This window comes from Dama dama, chromosome 13 (genome assembly GCF_033118175.1).
Source record: "Dama dama isolate Ldn47 chromosome 13, ASM3311817v1, whole genome shotgun sequence".
In the NCBI taxonomy this organism is placed as follows: Eukaryota; Metazoa; Chordata; class Mammalia; order Artiodactyla; family Cervidae; genus Dama; species Dama dama.
In genome coordinates, this window is record NC_083693.1 from 30,528,945 (window position 1) to 30,552,749 (window position 23,805).

Here is a 23,805-nt window from a genome sequence, read left to right on the forward strand (position 1 = left end):
AGAAAATGTTCTTTAAAAACTCTTTCTATTGAAAACAGAGACAATGCCCAACTTAATAGCCATGAGGGTTCCTAGCACCCAGACTATATTCTCCAAGTACCCTTTCCCACTAAAAGTAACCAGGGCTCCTTGGAGAAAGAGCTTATTTGAAGTCTGGGGTGAGTAAAGTAGCAAGATGTGGCTGGAACATCTTAAGCCAGAAAGCAAGGAAGCTATCAAAGTCTACTGGGGTCATGACAAAAGGACGGTCACCACTGAAGGACTTCTACTGGCCCAAGAGAGGAAAATTTGAGCATGTAAAAACATAAAAAAATTTTTTTAACATTTAAATTTAAAATTTAACATTAAAATTTTAGACATTTTTTTAATATATGTATATCTACAGTGGATTAAAAGACATTGAATATACATTAAAAAAACTAGGAGTCACAGGATTGAAAAAACAAAACCTCACTGGACACGTTTAGAAGATGTTAGGAGCTCACCAGGCTCCTCTGTCCATGGGATTTCTCAGGCAAGAATACTGAAGTGGGTTGCCGTTTCCTTCTCCAGGGGATCTTTCCCAACCAGGGATAGAACCTTCATCTCCTGCTTGGCAGGTGGAATCATGGCCACTGAGCCACCCAGGAGGATGAAGATGTTAGGGAACAAGCTTTTCCTGAAAGCTGGCAAATAAAGGGAGAGAGACAGCATTCCATCTTTTCCTGTATCAATAGTCTTCAAGGTAACCAAATAGTTGGTGATAGGACATTCTTTTTAGAAAAATTCTGATAAATGAAAAAGTAATGGCTGATTATCATCATTTTGCAACCCTCAATGAAGTAAGAAATCAAGTCAGTCGTGTCAGTGGCTGCTGAATCCATGTGGTATGTGATGAAGAGCAGATAGGAAAATTTATAACAAACGAATCAAGCTGGGAATATTTGAACTTTGTGATCAGGATTTACATCACAAAAGATACAGCCCTGAGATCACCCTTTAGATCAGGATGTAATAAGAAACCCCAGAGTATAGAAATTCTATAGCATCAACACCAAATATTGTGTTGGCCAAAAAGTTCATTTGCATTTTTCTGTAACATCTTGTGAAAAAACCTGATAGAAATTTTTAGCCAACCCAATATGTTGCAAGATTTGAAAAAACAGAGAGAGGTTTCCCTGCTGGCCAGTGGTTAAGAATCTGCCTTGCAACGCAAGGGACACTGGGTCAATCCTTGGCCCAGGAAGATGCCCCAGGGCAACTAAGCCCATGCACAGCTCCTGAGCCTACGTGCCCTACGTCGTGTGCTCTGCAGTGAGAAGCCACCACAGTGAGCAGGCTGCACGCCACAACTAGAGCAGCTCCTGCTCTCCGCCTCTGGATAAAGTCCCCACAGAGCAACTAAGAACCAGAGTACTCAAAAATATTAACATTTTTAAAAAAGGGAATTCATAGATTAAGGGGTTTAAGAAACCCATCAACTAAATGTAATGTGGGAATCTTGTTTGGCAGCTGATTCAAATATATGAAATGTTTAAGCCAACTATCAGATATCTGGGGAAATGTAAACACTGACTGCCTATTCAGTATTTCAAATTTATTTTTTAGGTGTGATAATGGCTTGGAGTTTTTTTTTGTTTTTTTTTTTCTTCCAGCGTTAAGAGTGGGATTTCTCACCCTGGGTTCTACCAACATTTTGATCTAGCTCATTTTCTGTCCAGGGGCCTGTTCTCTGCATTGTTAAGACTGCATGAGCAGCAACCCTCGCCTCCACCCACTAGATGCCAGCCGCCATGTCTTAATAAAGACAGCAAAAAACATCTCCAAATATTGTCAAGTGTTTCATGGAGGGACAGTTGCTCCCTGTTGAGAAACACTGTGGTGGAGACACTTACCCAAGTATTTGTGGTTGAAATGATACTGTAGCTGGGATTTGTAAAAATAACCCAAGGGGATGTGGGTGAAGGTAGAGATGAAAGTGTTGGTAATTGCTTAGGCTAGACAATGGACACATGGGAGTTCATTATACCATTCCTTCTGTTTAGATGTTAGACATTTTTTTCCATAATAAAATTTTGTTAAAAAATTGTTGTACCAAAGGAGTATTAAAATATTTCTACTTTTCCAAAGCATCACTAGCATATTAGGTTTAGTAAGTTATCTCTAAGTGAAAAGGAGAAGGGGGCAGAAGAGGATGAGATGGTTAGATAATATCACTGACTCAATGGACATGAATGTGAGCAAACTCCAGGAGACAGTGAAGGAGAGGAGCCTGGCATGCTGCAGTCCATGGAGTCACAACGAGTCAGACACGACTTAGCAACTGAACAATGACAGGTCAAAGGTTATCAGTGTAATTCATAGTCATTTAACAAGCCTTAGTAAAGTCCCTCACCTACTTCCCAAGTCTTGACACAGTGTATGATCTAAAGACTGGATAATAAGCTCTTTTCCAAACTAAGTAACTTTTTTTTTTTTTTTGCTTTCAGCAAAATTAGAGGAGCTAATCATATTTAATTTTTTAATTATAATTTCATTGAGATTTGGGAGATATAATTAGAGTCCTAAAAAATGGGTGACATCATTATCACAAAACACTTTCCATTCCATCTATTAGTACTTATTATGGACTTCCTGGTGGCTCAGATGGTAAAGTATCTGTCTACAATTCGTGAGACCCGGGTTCAATCCCTGGGTTGGGAAGGTCTCCTGGAGAAGGAAATAGCAACCCACTCCAGTATTCTTGCCTGGAAAATCCCATGGAAAGAGGAATCTGGTAGGCTACAGTCCATGGGGTCCCAAAGAGTAGGACACGACTGAGCGACTTTTTTATTATTTATGGCAGCAAAGGTTCTCAGAGCTCACATTTATAAAAGTGAAAATAGGAAGAGAATTGATCAACAGTTCTCTTTCATTATGGCCAGTAGTAATATTTATCCACAAATTTGGGAGGAGTGGTATTCCCAGGTGGCGCTAGTGGTGAAGAACCTGCCTGTCAATGCAGGACAGGAAAGAGATAAGGGTTTGATCCCTGGGTGGGAAAAGATTCCCTGGAGGAGGGCATGGTGACCCACTTGAGTATGCTTGCCTGGAGAATCCCAAGGACAGAGGAGCCTGGTGGGCTACAGTCCATAGGGCCGCAAAGTGTTGGACACAACTGAAGTGACTTAACATGCATGCACATAAGTTTTTTATTATTTAATCCACTCATTTTTTATGTGGCTCATTTTAAAGTCTTTATTGAATTTGTCACAAGATTACTTCTGTTTCATGTTTTGTCTTTTTTGGCTGCTAGGTATGTGGGATGTGAGCTCCCCACCAGAGATTGAAACTGCATCCCCTGCACTAGAAGCCAGTCTTCACCACTGACTGCCAGGGAAGTCCCTAGCCATAAGCTTTTACACCTGCACTTTAAGAACTTTTATTTATTTCATTAAGAGGTGCATTTCAAATATCTTTTACAATTTTTTGTCAAGACATTAGGTGATTTTGATTAAAGATGCACTAACAATAATTATAATGCAAAGTATTTTTCTGGATTGTTAAGAGCCTTATGGTCAGAGGCAATAAAATATTTTAATTTTTTTCACAAATAACAATGACAGGATGGTCAAAAGTAAGACTTATGCTTTAAAAGATAACATTAGAATAAAATTCTAAGGGGAGTAGAAACACGAGTTCAAAGAGGAAAAAAAGATGTCAACTTTCCAATCGACTACGGGCTTTGTCCATGTGCCTTTAATTTTTATTGGATTATAGTTGCTTTATAATGCTGTCAGTTTCCACTGTACACAAAGTGAATCAGCCACACGTACACACACACCCCCTCTTTTTTGGACTCCTTCCCGTCTAGGTCTCCACGGAGCACCGAGTAGTTCCCTGCGCTGACAGCAGGTTCTCATTAGTTACCTAATTTATACGTAGTAGTGTAGATACGCCAGTCCCAATCTCCCCATTCGTCCTACCCTGCTTCGTGAGCCTTTAAAAACAGGCAGTCCCATTGCTTCCTGCAATTAATAATAATAAAGTACAAGTATTAAAAAATAAAATAAAATTAGGGGTTTCCATTGGGTCCCTTTAAGAGTGAGGTTATTTTTAGCTGGAAATTCACAATATGTTGGCAAGTATACACTTTACAGGGCTTCCCTGGTGGCTCAGAGGTTAAAGTGTCTGCCTGCAATGCGGGAGACTTGGGTTCAATCCCTGGGTCAGGAAGATCCCCTGGAGAAGGAAACGGCAACCCACTCCAGTATTCTTGCCTGGAGGGTCCCGCGGACAGAGGAGCCTGGTAGGCTACAGTCCACGGGGTCGCAGAGTCGGACACGACTGAGCAACTTCACTTTCATACACTTTACAACGTTTTAAAAAAAATTGTATTTATTTTTGGCTGTGCTGGGTCTTCATTGCTGGGAAGGCTTTTCTCCAGTTGCAACAAGCGGCGGCTACTCTCTAGGCAGGGGCTTCTCACTGCGGTGCCTTCTCTGGTGGAGCACAAGCTCCGGAGCATAAACTCAGTAGTTGTGGCACACGGGCTTAGATGCCCCACGGCAAGTGGGATCTTCCCAGACCAGGGATTGAACCTTAGTCTCCTGCATTGGCACATGGATTCTTTACTACTGAGCCACCAGGGAATACCCTATATTTGTATTTTTAAGTACGACTGCCCCCTGGGGTCTTATTTAAAAGGCAGCCATTTCCCTCCCTTTTGCTGCTGTTTACTTTTTCCATATCCAATGTCCTGTAGTCTTTTCTGGTGATTTGTACATAATGGAGAAGTCCCCTGAGGGACATACTGTGACCTAGAGTGCTACAGTCATAAAACATTTAAATGCTACTGTAATTTGAAACTTCCAGCCACTTGCTGATCAGAACTGACATTGAAATGTCCACCAATAATGATTAAAGAAAAATTCGATGATTTTTAAAAAAATATTTGTTTAGGCTATGTTGGGTCTTAGTTGCATTCATGGACCCTTAGTTGTGGCTCGTGGGAGCTGACCATGGGTCTGAACCGGTGCCCCCTGCATTGGGAGAGCAGAGCCTTAACCACTGGACCACCAGGGAGCTCCCTGGATGGTTTTTTCATTTTTAAAAAGAACTAAGTGACATTATGCTTGTTCTCCACCTTGCCACACCCCCAATTCTTTTTATGCTAAGGCTACTTAAAGCATTTTATATTGAAAAAGGCTAAACTCACAAGTTAAAAAAATCTCTTTGAGATAGCTGATTTGTGTTTGTTCCTTCAAAAAGACTATGAAGGGGTTGTTTTCTGTTGTGGTTTTCAATGATTAAACTTCACTCTAATTAACACGGTTTTGCAGGAACTGCTAACGAGACTGAGGAAAATCAACACAAAAACAAATGAATGACCTTTTATTTCACACAGAGATACAGAGGAAATTGTGTGGGGCAATGATCTGACAGGCAGTCCAAATTCTGGGAGGAGGAAATACATGGTCAATGTCATGATGGCTAGTTGAAGAGAAGGTCAAAGAAGGAAAAAAGTTGGGACAGAGACTGCTATGGCTAATAAATTAAAATTAAAAAGAGCTACTAAGTGTCAATGCCACGACTTGAATTTGTCTGGGCATCCTCAATGCTGTGAACACCGTAATTATGCATGGTTACCATCAAAATTACCATCTCGAGGTGTAGTTTGTGGCAATCATTGAAACATCATATTTCATTAAAGAGTTGTGAACTTTACTCATTGTCTGTCATGGACGTGGCCTTTGGAGCCCGACATGAATTTGGATTGAATATTATCTTTTAAGGTAAAACGGTTGACATTTTGGTTGGTCCCAGTTTCTGAGGCGATGCCACATAGAGTGGCATCTTCTTTTAATCTGAGGGAAATATTTACTAAAAAAATTGTCTTGCGAAACACAAGAAACGAGGTCAAGGTGGTGGAGACTCCTTCCCTAACACTCCACACCTCACCTCTTCACCTGTCTGTGGGCTGCCTGGAGTGTGCAGACCCGTATGGCTGCACCCGTGGACCTGACTCAGTAAACAGTCTATCATGAAAAACACACTTCCAGCACTTTACATCTGTAACTGGGATGCGTAACATGATTTGTTATCAATGAAAACAGTTTATTGGCTTTAAATATACATCAGTAAATTTTTAACTGTTAGTTTTATGATAAAAGAACACTGAACCAAAACATCAGAGGAAAGGAGGCTCAGTAGCGTGATTTCAATATATTTTCCTGGATAAAAAGACTGTTTTTAAAAAGTACATGACTTTTAATCTAAGAATGAAAGCTCCATGAGCTCAATGCTTAGCACTGAATTGTTTGTGACTAAATTTAAAAAACAGAGTTCATCAAATAAAGGCATAGCGTGGGCAGCAAGAAAAAAGACAAAAAAAAGGCGGGGTGGGGAACCAGATTTTAATATCACGTGTAACATCGCTTGGCTGCTTTTGTTTGGTTTTGTTTCAGTCTGTTTAAGGCAGTATAATCTCTCTGCAACCCTGCAGATAAACCCTAGTGTTTTAGCTATAAAAAAGTTTTAAGAGTTCAGATATACAGATAAGCCAATTAAAAAAAAAAAAGAACCCCAAACCCTTTTCTTACAGTATTCTAAAGACTTTGAAGCATTATATAAATCTTTAAAATTCCTATCACCCCCATTTTAAGAAATAAATCTACACTTTCATAAGGCACTCTTAAGATACAAAACAGTTTTGGAAACAGTTACATTCTACGCTAGGGATAACCCATTCCTTTGCCATAGGGATGGAGTGGATCGTTTGCCTGAAACTAGTCAATCTTTGCACCAACAGAAACAAGCAAGTGTTCAGACCATTCTGAATTTACCTAAATAGCTTAATTTTAACAGTGGGACTCTCCCATCCGCTGATGAGAACTGCCCAAATTTAATGGTGAAATTTAAAAACAACATCCTTCTCTTTCTAGAAAATGCTTCCTTTGAACACAGAACAGTGACTTCTACTAGCTTCCGCCCATAAGAGAAGACAGAATGGAAGACAACCAAAGCCTCCCCATATCCTTCAATTTTACTGATGGAACAGAAATATAAAGGAACTTCACTTTTGAGTGACAACCAATAACTATGGATAACCTAACATTTTAACTGTGTGTCTTCTAAGTATGCACGTTATTGGGCTAATGGCTTCCACTTCTAAACAGCAAGTATTCAAATCCCACCGTCCCTATCACTAATAGAAACAAACACCAAGGCTTACAATATAGTAATGCAACCTCTAAAACTGTAACAACATGAGAGATTTCAGGAGAATTCCCATTCTTCCCTAATAGAAGAAAACAAAGGAACAAGATGGGTCAGACTGGGCCTGAAATACAATTTCACTATGAAGAAAGGACGACCAATGTCCCTGTTGAGTGGGAGGAGTTAAACTTGTGGAGCTGGGGGCGATATTAGACTGAGGCAATGGTATGGGCTGGGTCTTTGTTTTGGAGAAATAAAGAAGGACCTCCAGAAAGGCGGCCACCGGGCACTTCTTTCTTTATCTTTCTGAGCTGGAAGCAAATGCTCTGTTACTTCTCGTAGAACTTCTTGTTGAGAAGGAAGATGAGGAGGTTGACATTGACTTTAGCTCTGTCAAATAATTTCATGACGGCGACTCCTTCATATTGTAGCTGCAGCAGGTCCTGTTCAAAAGAACACATTCTGATGGTTAATCAAGTCCGTGGGACAAGAAAAGGAGAGACACGAGTAGGGAGGAATCTGGAAGGGATGCGGCGTGCCTTGTGTGCCAGATGTGAGCTGGGGTGAGACACAAGTGCCCAGCTATGGACCTGCCTGCTTCGGCCCAGTTCCTCTAAGTGATATATCGCCTGGAGAAGGTGACAGCATTTCAATCCATGATGAGACATAATAACCACTGAACACAAGATAAGGCCAGTAATGTCATCTCAACACCATCTACTAGAGTCTTCATTTCCTTTTCAAATGACAGATCTTTCCTATCCTGAACACGACGGGGAAGAGAGGACTAAATGTTTTTTACATTTACTATATGTTCCTCAATGTAGAAGCGTGTTATACGATGTCTGTTTAAGTCCTGTCAGAAATCCTACCAGGGGTGATTATTTCAGATTTAAAGATGAGGCTACTGAGGCTGGGGGATGTTAAATGACCCACCTGACAGGACAGAGCTGGACGTGGTGAATCTGGATCTGACAGCTAAGCCCCGTTTCCATACTACCCTCCACTGTCCGAAACAAACTGAGGAAATCAGAGTGGTCTTACACCCAAACTTTGGAAGAGCGGTGGTGAAAAAGCAAGAATCAAAGGGCCTAAAGGCAGGACTTCTCGGTGATCCAGTGGTTAAAACTTCACCTTCCAAAGCAGGGGGTATGGGTTTGATCCCTAGGTGGGGGGGACTAAGAACCCACATGCCACAGGGCCAAAAAAAAAAAACAAAACATAAAAACAATACTGTAACAAATTCAATAAAGATTGCAAAAAAAAAAAACCTTTAAAAAAGACAGGGGCTTGAAGGGATTCCAAAAGTTCAACCAATTCATCTTTTGGAAAAATCTTAGCAGCTCCAGGTATACAAGGACCCTGGTGCATCACCTGAACTGTAACATCTTGCACCTGGCGGTCATTCCATATAATGACTCTGTGCATGGAGTGATACACTGAGGCACACTGAAGCAGAATGGGCAGCCTACACAAATTTGGTGAAACTGAGGGAATAAGAGGCTCTTTTTTGTGTAAGGACTTGAGTTAGCTACGTGCATCATAAAATCATTTCACATCTGTACAGTTAACATGTTTTGAGGGTCTACTGGTCATTGAGAAGGAGACAGAGAAATACTACCTGTCCTTAAGGAGTCTGCAGTTTGGAAGTCGAGAGGAAAGTAAAGTTGATTCCTGTAGTGAACAGGGGCTGGCTCTATAGGCTACGGAGGTGAAGTAGGAACTGACTGTGGTGTGGCTGGTGGGGCAAGTTTTAGGTGTGGTAACGACAGGAAAGTCCTCAATAAATGACAGAGGAAGAAAGTGGGGGAAAACTCCCAATGAAGGGAGAGCGACATGCACAAGAGCCCGAATTTCCTTTCAGGGAAAGGCCCCTGCCCAGCCTGACAGGGTGCAGCCATTTGAGAAATATAAGCTGGGTACCAACCACAAAGCACTGTGTTCACAGAACTAATGGAAGCTGGACATTACCTAGGAGTCCTCTCAACACCCTTATATTTTTTAATGTAAAAAAAAAAAAAAGAGAGAGAGAGATGTTTCAAAATAAAAATTAGGGACAGTTATGTTCCAATATGATTCACTGCAGAATTCTTCTTGAATTTAAAAGGGGATTCAGAGGGGAATTCCCCGGTGTTCCAGTAGTTAGGACTTGGTGCTTTATTGACCAGGGCCTGGGTTCAATTCCTGGTGGGGGAACTAAGATCCCAAAGCCGTGTGGTATGGCCAAAAAAAGTCATATTGCATAACAGCTTCAGACTGGAAACCCAGGCCTGTCATTTACTCTTTTCATTCTGATGTAACTCACACTGTTTGTCTGCTCTTTGTTCTGTGATCCCTATTTATTAACTTAGATTCAATAAAAAGTTGCCTTCTCTCAAAAAAAAAAAAAAAGTTCCCAAAATATAAACAAAGTGAGATTCAGTTTACAAAGATGCAACTTACACACATCTTGTCAGCAGTATACCTTTAAACCTCCTATATCAAATCAAAATGAGAGGGGGAAAAAAAAGATTTCAAGCTACTGAAAAAGTTCATGATTTTGTACTGTCAAGATCTGTACCTAAACATTTTATGTCAGTTCAATTTAGTGGCAACCCTAAGTGGAAGCTTCAGGTATGCTCGCTGAAGACTTATATGTCTGCAAAAGCTTGCTAGCCCACACAGACCAAATCTGACACTCAGAACTCAGCTCACTGCCAAGTGTGGGCTGCTTTCCTCACCTAGGTCTGCTTTTCTCCCCTTTCCTACCCTGACAAGAACACAACTGTCTCACACGCAGAGCTATCAGTTTTACCTGGTCCAGACCTACCTGATAATGTAACATAAATGTCTCCATCTGAACTCCCATGAACTTGGCCTTTACTTCAAAGTCTCCAACTTCTTCTGTTGGACTTATTTCAAAGATGACATTTTTAAACCTGTTTGAAACAAAACATCACAAGGATTTGATTTTTGTGTTCTCATATAAAAATATTCTGTGAAGTCTGGAAAGGAGATGAGCTCAATGTTCAGCAGTGAAAAGTGTGAGAAAATAAAGGTGCGAAGTACTATTGCAGGTGGGGATGTGTGTGATATTAATGCTGTAATTTCCATCTGCTTTGGGATCTGGAGAGAGTGGCAACTTCTCCTGGGAGAACGTGGTTCCTACTGAGAGGAACCGCTGAGGAAGGACACAGTGACCTATGAAGGGATGACATCAGGACTCCTCCTGGCCTTCCGTGTGGCCACTCCTGAAGCGTGATAGTGAAAGGAGAATCAAGAGGAAATGGGGCCAGGAGGAGGAGGAGAAGACAGATGTCTGAATACAAGCATGTCTGAGGACTGGAAATGGTACATAAACAAAGCAGGGGTCAGAACCAAAAGAACCAAGACAGGAGGTGTTCTGGAAGGAGTAGGTGCCATGGATATAAATGGAGTGAGTATTACCAAAGATAAACTGTTATTACTGAAAATATTTAAGGTACCACTCAGTCTCAACATGTTACATGCCCAGGAGTTTATGCACCAGAAAGTGGGAGCAAGCTGTTTTCTAGGTGATCAAAGCGTGTCACCCAGATTTCCAAAACTCAACTATGAAGCAAACTGATCTATTATAAGCAGAGCTGAGAACCAGGGAGGATGCAAAAGAGGTCACCAAGAAGCTAGATGAGAGGTTACAGAGTCCACAGTCTAAAACACATACATTTTACTCAACAGGAGACTCTCACAGGTTTTATAAAGATATTATTTTACATAATAAATAATTTTATTTTAACTGGATTGGTTTGTCATCTGGTTTCTAAGTTGGCGGTAGCAAATTATTAAATAATGATAGGCACCTGAACAATAACAGGAAATAACGACAAAAAAAGAAGGGAATAAATAATAAATTATAAAGAAGGGTTGAAAAATGCATAAAGTGCTAATCTAAAAAAAAAATAGACCCAAAACACCAAGGTGCTCAATTGAAAAAATAATCAAAGAAAACACAGATAATAAGCCATGTTTAAATACATACACACACACACCCACCGAAAACCTCAACTAGAATTCTACAAAATGCAAAATTTAAAAGTGCTACCTTTTTTATCTATTAAGTCAAAAATATCAAAAATTGCTTTGTTATTCAATGATGGTAAAGAATTATTGAGGTAAGGAAGCACTTTCATACACATTTCAGACATGGTTAGAAAATATTTTGTAATATTAATACACGAGTTAAAAAATTTTTTTCCACTACTATGGAAAATAGTATGACAGTTCCTAAAAAAATTAAAAATAGAATTTATCACATGATCCAGTAATTTCACTTACAGGTACACAGAAAGCAGGGTCTCAAGAGAGATTTGTACTCCCATGTTTACTGCAACATCATTCACAACAGCAAAAAGATGGAAGCAACCCGAATGTCCATCAATGGACGAACGGATAAGCAAAATGTGGTTCACATATACAGTGAAAAGCGACTCAGGCTTAAAAAGGAAGAAAACCTGTCACAGGTTACAACCTGCATGAACCCTGAGGACATCATGCTAACTGAAGAAAGTCAGACACAAAAAACAAGTATTATATTATTCTGCTGTATGAGGCAACTAGGAGTCAGATTCATAGAATCAGAGAGGAGACTGGCTGGTTTCCCAGGGCTGGGGGAAATGTTACTTAATGGGTACAGTTTCAGTTTTGTAAGATGAAAAGGTTCTGGAGATGGGCCGCACAACAATGTGAACGTACTTAACACTACTGAACTGTACACTTAAAGTAGTTAAGAGGGACCTCCCTGGTGGTCCAGTGGCTAAGACTCCAACTTCCAATGCACGGAGCGTGAATTCGATCCCTGATTGGGGAACTAAGATCGCACATGCCTCACAGTGTGGCCAAAAAACTAACTACTTAAAAAAAATAGTTAAGATGGTAAATTTTATGTTTTGTGTTTTTCACAATAAAAAAAAATTATACACTGATCAGAAATTGCAATTTTAGGCATCTATCATAAAATAAATAATCAAAGGTAGAATCAAAGATTACATTATAAAGGTATTATTACATGCGGAATATTGTAAAAAGTAAAATCAACTTAAAATATTCTACAATAGGTAAATGGTTAAATTAAAACTACAGTATTAAAAATTATATGGTCATTCAAACTATGTGAAAAATGCTCACAACATGTAATGAGGAAAAAGCTGGATACATGACTATAAACAGTATCATTCCAATTTAAGTTAAAAAAAAAGTAGTAAAGTGAGTGAATAATCTTTATGTGAATAGAGGCATATAGGGAAAAGATACAAATACATCCCCTTCTATGAAAGACAAATTAACTCTGGGTATTAGGCCAAATCCTGCATATAACTGATTACTTTAATTAATCAATTACAAACACATGTAAAATATAATAATGATTATCCAGATAAGAGAAAGTCAATAAGATAAAGCTATGACAAACACAGAAACAAAAATAATCAATATATAAAATAAAGTTAAACAGTAAATACTCACTGATTCACTTGCAGGTCCTCAATTTCCAAAAGAACTCCTTTTTCATGTAGTCTTGCTGCCGTGTATTTTAGAGAGATCTTTTTGCTTTTCTTCCCTTTCATTTCCCTAGGCTTTTTGGAGACTCTGTAAAGACCACATTATGTCACTTTCTATAAGTTACTATCTACTACGAATCTCTGTTGGTCACTCAAGGATATGAGGTTGGAAAACAAACTTCCCATATGCAAGCATAAGTAACAAACCAATTCTAAAATGGCAAATGAATGCTAGGATTTCTACTTCAGGGAACTATACTGAAGGGAACCCCACAGGAGTCACTCTTAGCCCCTTGGCTGTGCAGAGAAAAAAATAAAAATACCTTAGAATGTGTAATTTTTAAAGAGTTTAAGTCAGCATAGCAACACAGAGAAATGGGAACAAGGTAAAAGAAAAAGATGTTAGCAGGCCACTGGGATAATCAAGGCACAAAGCGGTAAGAAAAGTAAGCTAGGGAGGAACTGAGATGAATGAGAACTGGATCTGGGACTCTCAAGGGAGGGCTCTCAAGAAACGGGGCAGAAAAGCTGGTAGTTGGATAAAAGGTAATAATCCTTGCAGCTGGCAACTGAAGTACCTACCAAAATCACAACTGCATAAAATTTTGAAGCTGGCAATTACATTTCTAGAAATTTATCTTAAAAAAAATATGCCTACATCTGCAAAATGACATATGTACAAGAGGCTCTTTGTTGCAGAATTTTTTATAAGTAACGAGACAATGTCAATGTCTATCGATGGAGAACTGACTCAGCAGTTACTTTATCTCTACAACAGAATACCAGGAAGCCATTAAAAAGGAAATGAGAGCCTAGCTCTGTCTGCCTAGAAGACCTGAAACAATAATGGCTCTGGCAACGAGCACATCTAGTCCCTAGATTTTGGTTTCTAAATACCATCCTTCATTACAAGGAACGAGGGATGTTTGGAGAAATAGCTGATTCCAAGCCTGGGGAGGGGAGAATACAAACTGAACCAGAAACATCTTGTGTCACAGAAAGTCAAGAGGTGCTCAGAGAATGATGGGGACATTTCAAAGGACAAAGGCACCAACTACGTGAGCTCGGTTATGTGAACCTGATTTTCACCCCTTCATGTCGGCCCTGCCTCACTTTGGGAAGTCTTCAGGTAGGGAGAGAAAAGGCATAGATAGGAAGAGTAAGCAGGCTAGGGAGAGGGGAAGCTGATGGGCTAAACACAGTGAATCTATTAATAGCTGAAAGGTATATGGGTGCTTGTGGTTCTATTCATGGGATTTTTCTGGGGTTTGAAGAGTCTCAAAATGAAAAGCTGGGAATAAATAATAAACAGCCTTCTAGTAAGTAGAACCTGTGCTTAATCACTTCACCTTTCTGGATTTTCAATTTCCCTCCCTGAAAAATGGGCAGATTGATGGTTTGTAGCCAGCACCAAGGAGGCTGCATCAGTTCTTCCTTGGAAGCTGGGGAAAAATCATGGTCTGGGAGCCTGTGCTCAAGAAGTACTGAGGCCAGGGAATTGAACTGTTCATATTAATATTGTTCCTTAAGTGAGTTTTGAGGTGCATCCTGGTTTGGGGGCCACTAAAAGACCCTTTTACAAGGTTCTTTAATTTCCAGGGCCGAGAAGATATTTTGGAACACAGGATGTTTAGAAATAAGCATCCTTGAAACCCTCCACACATTATTTATTTACACCATACCATAACAAATGGAGGGCTTCCCAGGTGGCTCAGTGGTAAAGAATCTGCCTGCCAAAGCAGGAGATATAAGAGACTTGGGTTCAATCCCTGGGTCGGGAAAATCCCCTGGTGAAGGAAATGGCAAACCACTCCAGTATTCTTGCCTGGGAAATCCCATGGAAAGAGGAACCTGGCAGGCTACAGCCCATGGGATCACAAAAGTCGGACACGACTGAAGTGACTTAGCACGCACGCACACATAACAAATGGAACTAGGAAATTACAAACGATTAGAAGCCAAACAAAGGACTAATGCAATAAACAGATCCAGTGTGTTGTCAGTAAAAATCTCCAATGTCACTCACTTCAGTTGCCTCTACTTCTTTTTCCCCTGACATTGATTCTTTATGAGAATACTCACTTGCCCTTGCTGGCTAAGTTATCCAGGCAGGTCTTGATATAGCTTTTATAGTAATCCACCTGCTCTCCATAAAAGGTGGCCTTAGAGTTCAGGGCAGCGTACGTCTGCTGCAGCTTCACCAGCTCAGCCTTCCTCCTCTGTCGGTATCTCCGCTGATTCCGAATATCCTGAGACATAATTATTAAAATCACAAAAATAATGATGTCATGTGTTTCTGGAACCATTAACACTAGAAGCTGGCAGTGTTTAACTCGGCCTTGCTTGTTCTTCATAGGCAGCAGTTTTATGCTCAAAAACTAACAAAGAAATTCAGATCTCATCATTTTCCCCATTTCTATTTTCTAGAGGCAGGGAAAATGGGTTACTTTCACAGACCTCCAACAGTCTCAGAATCAACTGGCAAAGCGTGTTTAAACATCTTAAATATATTGTCATGAGAGGGAGGAAAAAAATCATTTTAATATAACAAGTGCCAAGCTGCGAGGAGTGTGTGGTGTGCTTTAGTGCAACAGCAGAGGACGCACAAACTCCTTGGCCTGCACCAGAGCCCCTTACTTGAGAAGACTCACACAAATCTAGGATGTGATGATCGATCTGAAGCGAATTTCTATTGCACAGTTATCACTGAAAAGATCCAGAGGAATTCTTTAAGGCCAAAAGAAAAACTGAGACACAGGAAACGCTAATCAGGATGTTCTTCCTACTAATTTAGGCCATGGAATAAGCCATGGAAGGGCAGGCTAGGACCGCACGCTGGAAGGGTCAGAAGCGATTCCTGGGAGGAGAGGACCCGAATCGGCCCATGAACTAAAGGTGTGTTGTCATTGGAACAGCTCCCGTGTCCCCACAAGCCTCTGAGACGGCTTTCAACACGGCCAGGCCACTGTTGCCCCCTAAATGCCATACCCTGGCGATGTCATTGATCAGTTCCTGGTATCTGTTCTTTGGGTCCACGGTGCCAAGCTCTGTGAGCTTCTTCAAGCCTGACTGGATCTTCTCCTTCTTCTCCTGAAGACTGAGGTTGCTGTCTTCCTTTATGGTTTTGGACTTCTTCATCTTGTCCGGAGTTTTGGCATCACGGATGGCGCGTCTCTGCATGGCCCTCTGATGCTCTGCCTCCTATAGCAAGGAAGAGGATTTCATGAAAGGACCCACCCTCACCCACACCTGAGCCTGTACAGCCCACACACTCCATTCTAGAAACAGAGGGCAACAAGTTTATGCCCCCCTGCCCCCACCCCAACAAACACATGAAGCAGAGGCTGCCCTCCTTTCATCTGGAAGAGAAACATCTATGAAGCTAGAGGTTGGCGTCTTTTTTTTTCCTAATGTTGACCATTTAAAAAATCTTTACTGAATCTGTCACAATATCACTTTGGTTTCTTGACTGTGAGGCATGTGGGATCTTAGCTCCCTGACCAGGGATTGAACCTGCACCCTCTGTATTGGAAGGCGAAGTCTTAACAACTAGACTGTTAGGGAAGTCCCAAGATGCTGGCTTCTTTCCTGGACTCCAAGGTTTAATCAGGAGATTAAACTCTACTGCATACAAAATCCCTCACTTTTTCCCTATCACATGTGGGTATGGAAACCATTTACTTTTATTTGAAACCTGGCATGATGAATGTTACAATCACACCAATGCAATGCCAGTGGCGGGTGAATGATTTTTTCCCCCACCTCGTCACAGCTGGATCACCTTCAGGCCTGCCCTCTGCTTTCAAATGTGCTGCAAACGCCAGTGAAGAGATCCTTCTTATGTCTGGTATCTCTCCTAATCACCAACCAATGTCTGTCTATTGTGTTCCCACCCAACAAACGATCCACACCTGCTTTCCCCTTCTTTCAGCACTTTCCTCAAAGTCTGGCTATCATCACCAGTTCTCATTACCATTCCTCTCACCCCAAATCCAGAGTCTTGTCGTAGCTGTTGCCGTATTCATCTTCCCTGCACATCTCCCTTGCCTTAGCAAGGGCTGGTGCCTCCAAAGGACCCATGGTCCGTCCTTCATGACTGTTCTCTCCCAAAACCTCAATGATCACCTCTATGCTGATAGATCCTAGCATATGGCTAAGGTTCTGGGACCCTATTTTGAACTGTTTGTACTGGGGATGTTTATACTCAGAAAGGTCATAATTTTTCCCAACCTGGAGCAATTTCTTTCCTAATATTCCCTTTCATTCTAATGTCAAAACTACTGCTTATCATGTGACATAAAGAGCACGAACTGGAGTCAGACAGAACCAGATCCAAGTTTGGCTCTGCTACTGTAAGTGAATGACTGTGGGCAAGTTATTTAACCTCAAGGCGGTCTCAGTTTTGTCATCTGTGAAATGGGGAACCTTGGTTCAAGCCCCATACCTTCCTGATGCTTTGCTCCTCACTGGCCCCTTTCTTAATTTCTATTATTTTTGAGTCAAGACCATGGTGAATTTTCAGTGGTTTTCTAATTGTTTCAGTTTATATGTCACATGTATCCAACTGTATCATGAGTTCACATAACTCAGGAGCCATATTCTACTCTTCTCTCGTACCTACCAAGGTATTGAACAGAATTCTAACTATAGGACTTCTCTGGTGGTCCAGTGGTTAAGAATCCACCTGCCAATGCAGAAGACACGAGTTCAGTCCCTGGTCTGGGAAGATCCCACATGCCTCCGGACAACTAAGCACATGCTCCAGAACCACCGAAGCCCTCATGTCCTACAGCCTGTGCTCTGCAACAAGAGACGCCACTGCAATGAGAAGCCCATGCTCACTGCAAACAGAGAAAGCCCTCATACAGCAACGAAGACCAGCACAGCCAAATAATAAAATTTTTAAAAATTTTAGAAATACAATATTCAATAGATTGCTGGGCAGACTCACTGACTCCGTCTCAGGTTAAATTAAAGCACACACAGACTGTATGCCAGTGCCAGTGAGCTCTGTGCCCTAGAAACATCGACCTCTGGATTTAGGGACCAACAGCTTTCTCAGGAAGCCCTGAGTGCTACCATCTGCCAGTCACACCCAGGCCCACCTCCCAGTGACCGCCTCTTACCATCTGTGTCCCCCCTTCTCAGCCCTGTCACATGCCCACCACAGGAGCATCTATCCATCTAATTATGGTACACAATAAACCCCCAAACTTTACCTGTTCACTGGTGGCTGGTGTTTCTAGGATTTCAGTCAAGGTCTCTCCTGGCTGGAACCGGATGACATCCACAATTAAGCGTTTTGTGCTGAAAGGAGATTCAGGAGGCATCCAAACATTAGCACCTGCCCCACTTCCTCTCGAAGGGACCTCAGCAGGAGCAGAACAAATACCGCCTCCCAGAGTCCCACTGGGCAGCCCCAACACAGGTACGTGAAGCCCCAGGATTACTCATGCAGCTATGACAGAGTGGGTACTAAGGTCAGGATCTCAGAGATGCAAATTTGTTTCAGCATCTCATTAGCAAATAAGGCAGGTAAGTTCTGTGCCAAGTATAGTACGGGAGATGACGAGAACTGTATTGGGCTTAAATGGCCAAGGTCATTTTAGGTATGAACAAGTGGACTCATTCAGCAAGACCAAGGAACAGGCGCGATCACTGGGTTAAAGTCACTCCACTCCTCCTCCTTTCAATCCTCACTTCAGTAAGATGGTCCGAGCATCCATTTCTGCATTCTCATCTCCAGGCACATCGAACTTATTGGTCAGTGTGAGAGACACTTCTGTCTTAGCCAGTGCCTCCTTATTTGGGTCATTCAAATTGCCAGCACCTTCTCCTAAAGTTTTGGAAGGGTAGGGAAAAAAAATCAATATAATAAAGAGAAAAGACATTGGAGAGTAGATGATAATTCATATAAAAGAGAATGCAAGTTTAAGAAGATAGTTGAATCAGCCAATATGTACCTTGTGGCAAGGATACCCTTCAGTGAGAAAAAATATATTATGTCAAATGATTAAGACAAAGGATCCCTAATAAAATAATAAATGTTTGACAAATCATCTCAACACTGTAATATTTCTCTCTCAAAATACCCTGTTCATTTCCTTTATAGGACTTATCATTTCTAGTTATATGATTATATGTATTGCTCTTGCTGTTCAGTTGCTAAGTTGTGTCTGACTCGTTGTGACTCCAGAGACTACAGCAGGCCAGGCCTCCCTGTCCCTCGACATCTCCCAGAGTTAGTCTAAGTTCATGTCCAATGAATTGGTGATGCCACCCAACCATCTCATCCTCAGATATGTATTACATCTGAGCATTTATAATATGCACTACATTTGAGTCCATTATCCACTGGACTTCAGTTCCTAACAGATGGGGACTGCACCTCACTTCTTCCCTGATGTGGATTTGGAGCACAAACAGCGTGGAGACAGAGGAGACAATCACAGCACTCCTGCCGTGCTCCCCATCTCCAGCTGCCAGGAAGTTAAGTCAGAGCCTCACCTATCAGGGACTCGATGGTGGGCACCTCGCCGAGGTCGTCCAGCAGCTCATGGATCGGATCGTTGTGCTCTGGGGCAATGGCATCCTGGTGGTCTAACAGGAGCTGCATCCACACATCCAGGGGTCAATTCCATTCACACACTCAACCCACCAGCCCCCAGCCCCACCCACAACACCTAACAGCACAAAAGAGGTTAGATAACAAAACTCCTGTGTTTTCAAGAACTGACGAGCTAATCCTCAACAGACCGACCCAAATAAACAACATGACACATAGAGCAACATGCTGGCCTGTGATGTATGAAGAAGAAATACTGGTACTCTCTCAGTACCAGCTTAGAGGATTTAAATGCACCCTACAGAAGAAAGAACATGGGAGCTCACAGACTTCAATACCCAAGTCATCAATGTACTCTACAACCAGTTCAAATGACTCACACTCATGCTTTCGTTTAAAGCTTCCGGTATATAATATCTTTTAATTCAGAGAAAAGTGCATTAGATCAACATTATTATTAATTCAGGGCCATTCGCCAAATCCTACTTGGTGATGTCGTCAAAAATGATAATCACTGAAATTTCATTTTACTTTCTCATTTCTTGTTCTATATGCCCCCAAAGGGGAAAAGGAATGAATTATAAAAATCTGAGGTGGGGAAAAAAAGAGCACACAAAGGAAAGTCACTTGAAGGTAACACAGAGGGAAAAGCTGGTATCTTAGATCATGTTAGAAAAGTAACACAGAGGGCCAGCGTAAAAAGAAGGAGCAGTAAAAACAGTATTTTATCCAGTCACTATATCAGGGGTCACAACAGAAATTCTGAAGCCCACCCACAGGGCTTCTGATTCAGCTGGCCTGAGGTGGGGTTCTAGAAATTTCGTTTTTAATAACCAGCCCAGATGATATTGACGCAGGTGGCCTGGGGATCACTTCAAGAAAGTTAAGAAAAATAAGCAAAGGAAGATAAGAAACAAGGCAGATGTGATGTCAGTAAGATCAAAGGATGGGGAGGTATCTGGCATCCAGAGACAGTGGACAGCAGCCAGAGAAGGCAATTAAGGCAGAGCAATGGAATTACGTCATTGAAGAATACTTACCGTGTGGGTGTTGATGATCTCGCCAATGGAGATGTAGATCACTGGCTTGGTAAGGGTCACTAAGTCGGAATACTCGTCCACATTAAATTTATCCTGAAGCTCTGGGACATCACAAGCAGTTTGGAAAAACCGTCTGAAAATAAACACAGCAGTCAGGCCCCCACAAGTGCCATGCGTGTAAGAAGCTGACAAAGGAAGGACACCCCACAAACCCTTGGAGCGGTGAGTTCAAACAGAAGCCAGGCAAGACGGCTGACTCGAGAGAAACCGCAGCATGTCCATTGTGCTTGACAGCCCTGGGACGTTGGTGCTCTTTCCACTTTATTTTGGTTCTGCCCACAAGAACCGCTCAACCATAATTTAAGATGGTTCTCAAACACCCGTTGTTGTTAGTGGACCCAGCTCTCGAAGACAACGCCCTGAACTCACGACTGAATGACTAACTTATAAATACTGAAAGTGCTCGCCAATTCTTCTCTGATTACAAAGTAACATGTGCCTGATGTAGATGTTATGTTTATGTTAAGTACTGTCTATTTCATAGGAACACATTTTACTTCTTAAAAATATTTTTAAAATATTATTTTTCATTTCTATTTTGGCTCTGTTGGGTCTTTGCTGCTGCTCACAGGCTTTCTCTCACTTCGGGGACATGGGCTTAGTTGCTCCACGGCATGTGAAATCTTTCTGGACCAGGGATCCAACCCATGTCCCCTGTGTTGGCAGGCGGATTCTCAATCACTGGACCACCAGGGAAGTCCAGGACACATTTTGATAGCTCGCACATGCTCCTTATCATCATCTGGAGCTCCGAGTGCATCAGGCGTGTATCCTATGATACTGCGGTCCAGGGAATGCTGGGTGTGGTATTTCATCTCGTTTTTACCCTTAAGAGTTAGAAACATGCCCACAGAGTCTTTTAAGCACCTCATCCCTTTCCCCTTACCTGAATTTCTGGTAGGACTGGGAGAGGTATTCATTAATGATGCTCAAGTGAGCGTTATCTCCCAGGAACATCTTATTGGAAGCTGCATGCTGGAGCATCTTGGCAATGGACCCGAGATTGCGGCGTTGGTCTGTGGTGAGCTGGCCTCCTGCCGACAGGTCAATGATGTCAAAGGCATCGGGAGCAACAATGGCTGGATTCATGTATCGGTAGTAAAGCAAGTTGCCAATAATCTGGGAAGAGAGTAAAAAGAAATGGGTGTTAAAAGCCACTCCAACAAGTAAGCCACAAATGACTTTGCTAACAAAACCAGAAAAGGTGACCCTGTGAGGAAAAAAAACAAACACTCTACACACTCATACACACCTTTTCTCAAGGCCTGAAACTAAAATGACCAAACATCCCTCGACTGGATGCAGAAAAAAAAGAAAATGAGAACAGAATTGAAAATCACTACAATGAAAGAACAGATTCAGAAGGTAAAAATGATAGACATAAAGTCTGTTATTGAGCATTTCAGGACAATCTTTGTCCACATATCACGGCAGCAAATAAAGCCATGTCAGCCACATGTACTTTTCATTACCGTGCAGGGGGGCACTCATTCTAAGCAGCTAAAACAAATCCTTGAACACGACCTAGCGTCATCTGTCCAACCCCCACCATTCTCATGCTGCAGATGTCAAAGGCAGACAAGTTAATGCCTCTGAAATCAAAGCCACTCAACACATATCTCTTCTACGGAATTCAAGAACAGTCAAAGCATTTCCCCTAGAGTTTCATTCAGAAAAAAAGAAAATGAATTCACCTGAACAGAAAGTCTAGAATCGAGGCCTCACTGTAGGAAAGCAGAGAGCTAGGAGAGAAGAAAAAAGCGTTCAGATTAAGGAAAAAAAAAAAAAGAGGGAGCATAGCTGAGTAAGAGAGTTATCAGCAACAGCCTTAGCGGAAACAACTGTGCTTGCTACCATTCACCTGGCCACCAGCAGAGGGAGCAATTCTTCAGCGAAAAGACAGGACTCAAAGAAATGTTATCTCAAGACAGAAAAATCCATCTTCTCTACTTGGTTGATAGCCATGTGCCATTCAAACAACATAGGAACTATACAGGATCTAAGAGAGGTATCATTTACTGTTTACAATCACTTTCAAAACCTCACGCTCAATGGCGAGCTACTGATAAAATCTATGTTAAGGTCCTTACTGCTAAAGGTCTAAGGAAGGGAATAGCTACCCACTCCAGTATTCTGGCCTAGAGAATTCCATAGACTGTATAATTCATGGGGTCACAAAGAGTTGGACATGACTGAGAGACTTCCACCTTTCCTTTTCACTTTCAAGGTCAGGCTTAGTCCTGGAGAAGGAAATGGCAACCCACTCCAGTATTCTTGCCTGGAGAATCCCAAGGACAGAAACCAGCAGGCCAGTCCATGGGTTCTCAAAGAGGCAGACACAACCAAGTGACTAAAACAAACAAAACGAAGGTCTAAGGCCAGGTGTGGTCTGGGCACTTTTCCTCCAAGGGCTAGTATCGGAAGGGAAAGAACGTGCCAGCTTTTGGTCTTACCTTCAGCAGCTCATCCTCACCAGCATCGGGGAACTTCTCATGTAAGGAGTCCTTCAGCACTTTGGCAATGAAGCGCATCCCGTAGCTGTGGGGTAGACAAAACTTGGTGAGAAGGACCGGGAGCTGGAGGCCACTGATGCTGGGCTCTACCAGGGGCCACAGAGGGCGACACTCACGGAATTTTGTCCACGGAGCTGATGATGGCTGCCAGGAACTTGTCAGTCACGGCCCGCATGTTCCGGATGGAGTTGTCTAGCCGCGTCCTGACTTCCTCGTGAGACAGGGCCTGCTCTGGGGTCACGTCATAGGGCAGTTTGCTGGGAAAGCAGAAATTACCCCCATGTATGTTAGACTATCACTTCATGGCAAATAGAAGGGGAAAAAGTAGAAGCAGTGACAGATTTTCCTTTCTTGGACAAAGGTCCATCTAGTCAACGCTACAGTTCTTCCAGTAGTCATGTATGGATGTGAGAGTTGGACCATAAAGAAGGCTGAGTGCCAAAAAACTGATGCTTTCTAACTGTGGTGTTGGAACATATACTTGAGAGTCCCTTGGACAGCAAGGAGATCCAACCAGTCCATCCTAAAGGAAATCAACCCTGAATATTCATTAGAAGGACTGATGCTGAAGCTCCAATACTTCAGCCATCTGATGCAAAGAGCCAACTCATTGGAAAAGACCCTGATGCTAGGAAAGACTGAGGGTAAGAGAAGAAGGGGGTAACAGAGGATGAGATAGTTGGATAGCATCACCGACTCAATGGACATGAGTTTAAGCAAACTCAGGGAGATAGTGGAGGACAGGAAAGCCTGGCATGCTGCAGTCCACGGGGTTGCAAAGAGTCAAACACAACTTAGCAAATGAATGACAACAACATGTTAGACCAACAGCCTGAGGCCAGGCTGTGTCTTTCATAAGCAGAATGACCCAGAGAGACCAGGTAATTTTGTAATGTTCATAGAGCTGGTGAACGGTGGGGCCGGAACTGGGGCTCAGG

At 42.0% G+C, this 23,805-nt stretch overlaps 1 protein-coding gene across 1 annotated transcript in view; it reads right to left on the bottom strand.

Moving 5' to 3' along the window:
* Positions 1 to 5,337: 5,337 nt before the first annotated feature.
* Positions 5,338 to 23,805, bottom strand: part of IQGAP1 (IQ motif containing GTPase activating protein 1) — a 103,565-nt gene continuing 85,097 nt past the window's right edge. Inside the window, exons 27-38 of the mRNA XM_061158766.1 lie at positions 22,984 to 23,124; positions 22,808 to 22,892; positions 21,241 to 21,473; positions 20,295 to 20,427; positions 19,197 to 19,299; positions 18,390 to 18,525; positions 17,909 to 17,996; positions 15,678 to 15,890; positions 14,772 to 14,938; positions 12,655 to 12,777; positions 9,986 to 10,094; positions 5,338 to 7,619 (exon numbers count right to left, since the gene is read on the bottom strand). Of these exons, the coding sequence (XP_061014749.1) occupies positions 7,506 to 7,619; positions 9,986 to 10,094; positions 12,655 to 12,777; positions 14,772 to 14,938; positions 15,678 to 15,890; positions 17,909 to 17,996; positions 18,390 to 18,525; positions 19,197 to 19,299; positions 20,295 to 20,427; positions 21,241 to 21,473; positions 22,808 to 22,892; positions 22,984 to 23,124 (1,645 nt within the window). The 3' untranslated portion in view covers positions 5,338 to 7,505. The remainder of the gene's footprint in view (positions 7,620 to 9,985; positions 10,095 to 12,654; positions 12,778 to 14,771; positions 14,939 to 15,677; positions 15,891 to 17,908; positions 17,997 to 18,389; positions 18,526 to 19,196; positions 19,300 to 20,294; positions 20,428 to 21,240; positions 21,474 to 22,807; positions 22,893 to 22,983; positions 23,125 to 23,805) is intronic.